The sequence below is a fragment of the Oratosquilla oratoria genome, chromosome 43 (assembly GCF_046742065.1).
Source record: "Oratosquilla oratoria isolate Oo_2021 chromosome 43, ASM4674206v1, whole genome shotgun sequence".
NCBI lineage: Eukaryota > Metazoa > Arthropoda > Malacostraca > Stomatopoda > Squillidae > Oratosquilla > Oratosquilla oratoria.
The window spans coordinates 6,882,974-6,893,067 of NC_134819.1; the positions used below are offsets into that span (position 1 = coordinate 6,882,974).

At 35.2% G+C, this 10,094-nt stretch overlaps 2 protein-coding genes across 2 annotated transcripts; both read right to left on the reverse strand.

Annotated features, from left to right (window-relative positions):
• Positions 1-1,772: 1,772 nt before the first annotated feature.
• Positions 1,773-5,412, reverse strand: LOC143021967 (uncharacterized). The gene is made up of 4 exons (XM_076179890.1): positions 4,819-5,412; positions 4,495-4,728; positions 2,712-2,766; positions 1,773-1,993 (listed from the first exon to the last, which is right to left on the reverse strand). Exons 1-4 carry the CDS (start codon positions 5,410-5,412, stop codon positions 1,773-1,775), a joined length of 1,104 nt encoding a protein of 367 aa, XP_076036005.1.
• Positions 5,413-5,500: 88 nt separating this feature from the next.
• On the reverse strand, positions 5,501-5,974 carry LOC143021968 (uncharacterized). Its single transcript, XM_076179891.1, has one exon. The coding sequence runs from the start codon at positions 5,972-5,974 to the stop codon at positions 5,501-5,503; it is 474 nt and encodes a 157-aa protein (XP_076036006.1).
• Between the last annotated feature and the right edge of the window lie 4,120 nt (positions 5,975-10,094).

Below are 10,094 nucleotides of genomic sequence, written 5' to 3' on the forward strand. Positions count from 1 at the left end.
GTAATAATACTGCGATGAACAATCGCCATTCTTCAATGTTGTGCTCCACCCCGAGGCTTGACATGAGACCTTCAACGTCCGAACAGTAGCAAATAGTGTCACTCATTGTAAAGGATTTCACAAGTTCTTTGTATATGTGGCGAAAATGCGAGGTAGTTGTACCCGGTGCAAACAAATTAAATTCTTTAAGGCGTGAACCGATCAATTCAGTTTGACTTTTTGTTAGGGCCCGGTCCCGTACTAGGTCAGAAAAATCATCATTGGTCATTAAATGAATACCTTCTCCGGATTGATAGTCAGGGTCGGATATGTTGCTGGAAGATGAAGGAGAACTTTCTTCTTGCGTTTCTTTATCAACTGTATATTCGTATATATCTATAGGTGCTATTGGTATTGGACAACTTACGGGATTATGTGGAATTAGTTTAGAAACTGAGAGAATGTCCGGATACTTTACAGATGCACGAGTTTTGTAAGAAAAGCCGGTGACATTTGCCAAACAAAAATAACAGTCTGTGGTGTGGTTACTTGACTCACGCCATATCATAGAAACTCCGAATGCCATATGGTTGTTCTTCTTTGCCTTCCTTATCCAACCGCGCAAGTTGCATGCACATGTCAAACAGATGAACTGTGGTGCCCAGGATTTACCAGTATCCACCTTTGAATCATAGTATAGTTCATACGCTTTCTTCAGAAATGGTGTAAAAGCCTTCCGATGGGATTTGTCTGTTAGATAGCCGCACACATAGCAAAACAGATCTGGTGAATTTATGCTACCTCTGGACGCCATAATTTCGCCTTAACCTGAGAATAAAAAAGAAACAAATGAAGGATTAGTAATGGTATATCTTAAATTTTTGACACATTACCTTATATAAAAGTATTTTCACAGACGAAGATAATATTGTATGGCGTTGTATGAAAAATGACTAAAAACGTGGGGTGAAAAAAATGTGATGAACGGTGTTTCTTGAAAATATATTTTTGTCAATATTTTCAAAACTTGACGTGATAGAGAAAAACGGTTTCAAGATTTCAAATCGACACAAAAAACTACATTAGAAAAAGTCAACACCATGCCAGATGTTTATAGCTTGTTTATAAATGTTATAATCGAGTAAATTAATTAATTAATGAGGAAATTAATACATACATACATATACCAAAGGCTTTTTCCCCTTACACGGGGGGGTAGCCAAAAAGAAAAAGGCATAGAAACCACTCCCACCCCTTCCATTTCCTACATATTCCACTCCCCTCCACCCTCCTACCTCCCTCTTACTTGGCACCTCCTGGATGACGGGTCAACCCTGCATCCTGTCCACTGCCCTGGGTCAGAAGCATTGTTGCAAGACATAGCACATCCACAGCAAGGCCGCTTCATAAATTCGGCGCCCCCCCCCCCTCTCCGTCCCCTCATGCGGAAAAGGAGAAGAAATTAATGAATAAACAAATAGAGGTAATCACGCAAGGAACCAACATATATATATATATATATACTGCATATATATATATATGTATGTATATATATATATATATATATATATATATATATATATATATATATTAATTAATAAAACATAAATGAATAGAAAAAATATATATATTTCAATTAAATACAGGCAAATAAACAGGTCAACGAGTTTCACTTAACCTTAGTTGAGTGGCTTAGCTTGCCTTACTTGAGGGATTTTATTCTGTAAAACGCAGGGTGATTTCATTCAGCTCTGAAGAACTTGCTGCCTCTCGCCAGGTCGACAACATCCCCGTCAGCCACAAAGGCTCTTCAGGAGACTCTTCAGTTCACGAAGAAACATTGTCCTGTCCTTTCCTGTCCTCTCCTGGTTCTTCAAAGACTCCGTGTGCTCGCCAGCTGAGGAATTTGCACACAACCACTGCTTTCCTCGGGCTGTCGTGGTTAAAACATACGTGTCCAGTGTTTCCCTATTCTGCTGAATAAAGTCCTCTGGCGGCAGTCGGAATAGAATCCCTACAATTTAACATAGATTGGATATTAAGTGGAAAACCTTACGACGGAGTAAAGGAAAGAGGAAAAGGAAGAAGAAAAGGAGAAAGAATAGGAAGAATTAGAGGATTAGGAATAGAAGGAGCAAAAGCAGCAAGAGGACGAAGAGGAGCAAGGATGAGGAGGAGAAGAAGAAGGAGGAGGGACAATATGAAAAGGGGAGGGAGTAGAGGCAGTAAATACGGGGAGGAGCTGGGGAAAGAGGAGGAGGCGGCGGCAATGACGAGACAATAACGACGAGACGACGACCCAAGTTCGATAAGAGCGTTGGGGTGGGTGCCTTCCCCTCCTAACCCCCTTTACTTCCCAACCCCCAGCCTCTCCATCGATGGATCTGTCTAATGGGCAGAGTTGTCGAAGTCTTCTCGAGAGTGAGACAATTTGGTCAATCAATTTTCCCTTAAGATTATGCAGAGCGGCCTCAGTTTCCTTCATAACGTCTCATCATTTTGCGTCAAAACAACGAGGGAGTTCTCAAACTACTCAAGGAGATATGATTTCCACATTAACTCCGTCGCTACAAGGAGGGTACTTTTCCTCTTCTCAAGAACGTCTTTAGAAGATTTTATTCAACTCTGGATGCTTTCATTTGATAAAGTATTACAACACATACTGAATGGTTTCCAGTATATATATTTTCATCTTATCAAAAACATAAACTTTTTCCATATCAGTTCTTTACAAACACGATCGATAAGCTCGATGGAAGCATATTTGGAAACTGATAAGCTTCCTGGCTGAGGACTCAAACCTAGCCGATACGTAACAAATGGACAATGACTTTACCAATTTATACATATTTCAGAAATATTTTTGATGCTATCAAAGTTATGTATTAATATAGAGAGATTTAAAAAAGAAAATAAAAAACGAAAACGACAATAAGAAATGAAGATCGCTGAAAAATCCAAAGAGAATCCCAAAGAATTCTATAGTTACATTGGAGATGAAAAGGTTGTTAGGAATCACATTGGTCCACTATTATCTGCTGACGATCAACTTGAATATTCAAATGAAGGAATGTGTGATAATTTAAACAATTATTTTAGCTCGGTTTTCGTAAACGAAACATCTCAAAGTGAACTCCAAACTGAAACCTGTCAAAAGTCTAGGGTAAACTTACTACGGTAAATATAACAAAAGAAAAAAATTAAATGGTGTATAGAAAAACTCAAAGTTAATAAAACACCAGGGGCTGACGGTTGACATCCAATAAGCTTAAAGGAAAAGAAAAATGAGAATGCTGTTCAATTGGAAATTATTTTCAAGAAATCCATCATATCTAGAGATGTCCCAAGAGAATGGAAGCTAGCTAACGTTACTCCCATATTCAAAAAAGGTGACAAAAAGAATCCAAATAACTACAGGCATATAACTCTGACTTCAATCGTAGGAAAAATTATGGAAACTATCATCAGAGATGCTATCGAACATCATTTAGAAAGTAACTGTTTGATAAATGAAGGCCAGCATGGTTTCAGACGGAAACGTTCTTGCGTGACTAATTTACTCGAATTCTACAACACAATTACCTCGAATTATGACAAAAGAAACAATAAAGATTTAGTATATCTAGACTTTGCACAAACTTTTGATACCGCCCCCACGAAAGACTACTTACTAAACTAGCTTCACACGGAATAAGTGGTAGCCTATTAGGTTGTACTAGTAATTGGTTGGATGATTGAAAATAGAGAGTTGTTTCAAATGGAAAAACTTTTGGATGGAAATTTTTTACGAGTGGAGTTCCTCAGGGTTCAGTTCTTGGGCCACTTCTATTCATAGTATATATAAATTAAATAGACCACGGATTCAAATCTACTGTTTCCAAATTTGCTGATGATACAAAAATATGCGGAATGGCAAATGTTCACTTAAATAAATTAGATATTCAAGAAGATTTAGATCAATTACAGTAATGGTCTGAAAAGCGGCTAATGGAATTTAACACAAGTAAATGCAAAGTAATCAACATAGGTAAAAATAACAGTAGGTACGATTACAAGTTATTTGTAAATTCGTTAACAAAAATGGATAGTGAAAAGGATCACGGTGTAATTATCAGTAACGATCTCAAATCATCTAAGCAGTGCATTGCAGCCTCTGAGAAAGAATTAAGATTCTAGGACTGATTCCGCGATCTTTTGACTTGAAAAGTCCTCTTACCTCTTACCATCCGCCTGGTAGGATTATCTCCTGTCAGCCAGTGGTCCTCGTTTCCTAATTTCTCTCCATCTTTCTCTATCTCTGTAGACTTCATTTTGCAGTATCTCTGTAAGATCTTCTCGAATCGCCAAAGCTTCCTTAACTCCTTCCATCCATCTTTTTCTAGGCCTGCCCACCGGTCTTCTACCTTCCGGCCGCATATGAAGTGCAGCCCTGGGCAGTCTCCCATCCTTCATCCTCTGCACATGCCCATACCATCTCAGGCGATTTTCTTCTATATGTTCTAGTATATTCTTTACATTCGATTCTGCTCTTATGTCCATGTTTCTCAATCGGTCCAGTCTGGACACTCTTTTGATTTTCCTCAGAACTTCCATTTCTGCAGCAACGATTTTACTCTTTGTTTTGCTTGTCATTGTCCATGTTTCTGATCCACAAAGCAAAATTGGTCTTAATACTGTTGTATACATCAGCACCTTACATTTTCTAGGGACATTGCGGTCTCTGAACAACACCGAAAGCATACCAAAGTTCTTATTAAAATTATCAAATCTGTTATTTATTTCGATTTCCTGATTATCCTGTTAATTAACTTTCACCCCAAGATATTCAAATTCGCTTACTTGTTTCAACTGGGCCTCTCCTATTCTTATTTCTATGTTCCTCTCATTCCTCGTGATACTCATGACTTCCGTTTTATTAATGTTAATTTTCATACCATTATCATTCATAACTTTATTCCATCTTCCTGTCATCTCTTGTAGTTCCTCTTCGCTGCTCCATATCACGGCAACATCATCTGCATATGCCAGCATTATCGTGTTGTTGACATGGTTTATTTCTTTCATACATCTGTCCATGAAATTTATGAACAGCAATGGGGAAATTACTCCTTGTCTTACCCCTGTCCTGACCTGGAACCATGGTGTATCCCCATCCCTTAGCTTCACTTTATTTTCACATTTCCTATATATACTCTTAATTGCCCTTTTCAGTTTTGCTGGATCATCGTATTCTTGATGCTCCAGTGCTCTCCAGATTTCTTCCCTAGGTACCTTATCAAATACTTTCTCCATATCTATGAAGATAGCAAACTTCTCGATGTTCCACTCCCTGTTCTTTTCCAAAACCATTTTCAATGTAAAAATCATATCCACTGTGCTTCTTTGTGGTCTAAAACTATGCTGCCATTCCCCAAATCTTTCCTCTACAGCCATTCTCAGTCTTCTCTCTATGACTGTCTCATATACTTTGCCCACATGCGATAGCAACGATATGTCTCTGTAATTATTACAATATGTGCGGTCATCTTTTTTTGAAAATTGGGCATACGACCGCTTTACTCCAGTCATCTGGTATTTCAGTATTTTTTCGCGCGACATTCATAATTCTGGTCAACCAGTTCGCACCCAACTCACCCATTGCTTTAATGAATTCTATATGCATCACATCCTCACCATATGCTTTTCCATTTTTCATTCTTTGGATTGCCGCCTGAACCTCCGCAACTGTAATTTCATCATTTTCACCTTCTAAGAACTCCATCTGATTTTCTTCCTGCAATTCTATATTTTCTTGTCCAGCATTGAGTAGGTTCTCAAAAGAATTTTTCCATCTTTCTGTAATTTGATCTGTTTCCACCAACATCACTCCATTTTCATCCTTTACTGCATAGGCACCTTCGTTTTTCTTTTTTCTATAGTTTCTTGCAATATTGTAGAGCAGCTTTCTTGTTCCTTCCATATCCTCTCTCAAATCATTACCAATTGAAAAGTCCATCACTCATAAACAAGCTATATAAATCGTTAGTTCGTCCACATTTGGAATATGCTGTTTCCGTATGGTCACCGAATCTCATTAAAGACATTGACAGATTAGAAAAAGTACAACGGAGAGCTACAAAACTGTTTCCAAATATCAAAAATAAATCATACGAAAATCGACTAAAACATATGAATCCCCCCCCAAAAAAAAATAGACTCCGAGGTGACTTGATACAGGTCTTTCAGATTCTAAAGGGAATTAACAACATCAAAAGTGACCAAATTTTCACGCAGAATGTAATCAGACAAGAAACAATGGTCTCAAACTGTCTGGAAATAGATTTAATTTGGAAGTCTGTACAAACCACTTCGCCATCCGTGTAGCTAATGAATGGAATAAACTTCCTGCAAAGGCAGTGCAATGTACTTCAGTTCAAAGCTTTAAGAATCATTTAGATAAACCCCTAAGTAAAATGCTGTAATGACTATCATTTGTTTAATATTGCTTTTTTGTTTTGCTATCATTTATCTGTTTGTTATCATTTGCTTGATTCTCATGTATTATTAGTTATGTCAATTTATTATTATTTACTATTTACATGTTTGTTTATTACTTAACTATACCTATGCATTTATTTATGCAACTTATTTATTATATACATGATTACGTTTTTTATCAATTTATCTATTTATCATTATTATGATTTTTCGCATCCGACCTATATATGGACCAAAAGGTCTCTTGTCGTCATGCTCTGCCTTTGTAATCCTTTGTAATTTATACTTTTTAAGAATAAAACGTTTATCAGTGGAATAAAAACGTTCAGAATAAGACAAGAAATATCTGAAGAACTGAATAAAATCAACTACTGGAGGGCGGAATTAAGCATATCAAGAGCAAGATAGTATTTGTAGGAATAGCATTAACATAAACATTAATATCAATATAGTAGGGTTAATATGAAAATTAGTAGAATTAACGCCTCAGGAGAACGAAAGGTCCAACGGCCATCTGGGCAATAAGGATAACAAGTTGAAAAACGCATTTAAAATGATTTTTGTAGCGTTCTATGTATAAACTCATTTTGTATGTGAAGTCTTAAAGCAATTACTAGATAAATTTTTCTTTCAGAACTCCTCCCTTTATATATGCATATATATATATATATATATATATATATATATATATATATATATATATATGTATATTTACATGTATATATAATATATATATATATATATATGTATATATACATATATATATATATATATATATATACATATATATATATATATATATAATATGCAGGGTATCTCAAAAGTCACGCACCATCCAGGTTTTCATAAAAATACATATGAATAGCAATTTTATTGATTATAATCATAACAGATGCTCAAATTGTTCACCCCCTACATTGGCACATGCATCAATTCTCTTTATAAAACTGTCCTTCACTTGCTATTCATAAGTATTTTTTATGAAATCCTGGATGGTGCGTGACTTCTGGGACACCCTGTGTGTGTGTGTATATATATATATATATATATATATATATATATATATATATATATATATATATATATATAAAGGGAGGAGGAGTTCTGAAAGAAATTTTTATCTAGTAGTTGCTTTAAGAATGTATGTATGTGTACATATATATATATATATATATATATATACATATATATATATATAGTGATTAGAGATACATTTTAACAACCACAATGCACGTAAGTTCTAAGCCATCAAAGGCCGACATGCAGAAACTGAAATGCGGTACTGCCAAGGACTCGAACCAAGCATGCGCATGACAAGTGGCGTAGTGACTTACCAACTAGGCCATAAAGAGAGAAATAAGTTAAGCGCAACTTTTTTATATGTATGTATGCTCGAGTTACATATACATACATGAAGTTTTGCGTTCAACTCATTTCCACTATGATAGTACAATTGGAAGTATACAAACGCGGGAAAGAATTTGTTCAACACTGAATAGGTTCCAGTGATTAGAGATACATTTTAACAACCATAATGCATTTTAGTTCTAAGCCATCAAAGGCCGACATGCAGAAATTGAAATGCCGTACTGCCAAGGACTCGAACCCAGCATCCACATGACAAGTGCCGTAGTAACTTACCAACTAGATTATCAAGAGAGATATAAGTTGAGCGCAATATTTCTTATATGTTTGTACGCTCGAGTCACATACACATACAGGAAAATTTGCGTTCAACCCATCTCCAGAATGATAGTACAATTGGAAGTATACAAACGCGGGAGATGGGTTGAACGCAAAATTCCATGTATATTGTTGTAACTCGAGCATACAAATATATAAGAAATGTTGCGCTCAACTTATTTCTCTCTTGATAGCCTAGTTGGTAAGTTACTACGGCACTTGTCATGTGGATGCTGGGTTCGATTCCTTGTCAGTACCACATTTTGATTTTTACATGTCGGCCTTTGATGGCTTAGAACTAAAATGCATTGTGGTTGTTCAAATGTATATCTAATCACTGGAACCTATTCAGTGTTGAACAAATTCTTTCCCGCGTTTGTATACTTCTAATTGTACTATCATAGTGGAGATGGGTTGAACGCAAAATTTCATGTATGTGTATGTAACTCGAGCATACAAATATATAAGAAAAGTTGCGCTTAACTTATTTCTCTCTTTATGGCCTAGTTGGTAAGTCACTACGTCACTTGTCATGCGCATGTATATATATATATATATATATATATATATATATATATATATATATAAATATATGTATATAATATAATGTATATATATATATATATATATATATATATGTATGTGTACATACATATGAATAAGTAAATGACACACAAGCAAAAAGTCCAACAGGCATCTGAGCAATAAGGGTAACAATTAGAAAAACGAGTTAAAAATTATTTCCGTAGTGTTGTGTGTATAAATTCATTTTTATGTGAAATCTTAAAGCAACTACTAGATAACATTTTCTTTCAAATCACCCTCCTCCTTTCATATACATATATATATATATATATATATATATATATATATATATATATATATATATATATATACACATATATTTATGTATGTATATACAAATATATATATAAAATATATATATATATATATACAAATATTTATATATATACATATATATATATATATATATATATGAATAAATAAACGATAAGAATTAATAAATTAATCAAAAATATGTAGAGAGCGTTACCGCACCAAAATGAGTCGACCAGAGAAGTTCTAAATCCTACGCTATTTTGGGTCTCCTTGCCTTTAACCCACGAGGGTATATTGCTCTTTCAAAGTTAGAAATAAATAAACAAATAAATAAATAAGAAAATAAATAAAAAGGGATCATAACTTTGAACGATTCCGATACAAGTCCCGATATTGTTCTAAACTTTCGTTTCCGATACGAGTCCGATTATAATACCTGCAATGATGATAGTTCATGTTGTTATTTTGAGGTCCTAATGTTGGTTTTGGAAAACACATAATTATGAAAAAAAAAATATTATTAATAATTTATCGGAATCGGAAGTTTAGTGCAGTATAGGGACTCGTATTGGAATCGTTAACAATTTTGGTATCCTCCCATCACTAATTGTGCTATTAAAATAGTGTGGCGATAACCTGAAGGAAATAAGCAAAGATTGCCACTCTGTCTATGAAACTAGACGGGAGTGTCCTATACATATATAAACAAATAGAATTGTTGCCTGTTCGAACAAAACTAGCCATGTCGTAACCTCCTAGTTGTTTATCTTTAGACAGCAGGTCTTTGATTCTCGAAACAAACCCAGGAAGAAAGATGGAAGAGAGGAGCTCTGATCATGCCTTTCAGTTTTATCATAGCATGAGGACAGCGAAAGGTAAGAAAAATCAAATAAAAGAGGAGCTCTGATCATGCCTTGCAGTTTTATCATGGGATGAGGACAGCGAAAGGTAAGAAAGATCAAATATGAGAGGAGCTCTGATCATGCCATGCAGTTTTATCATCGAATGAGGACAGCGAAAGGTAAGGAAAATCAAATAAGAAAGGAGCTCTGATCATGCCTTGCAGTTTTATCATAGGATGAGGACAGCGAAAGGTAAGAAAAATCAAATAAGAG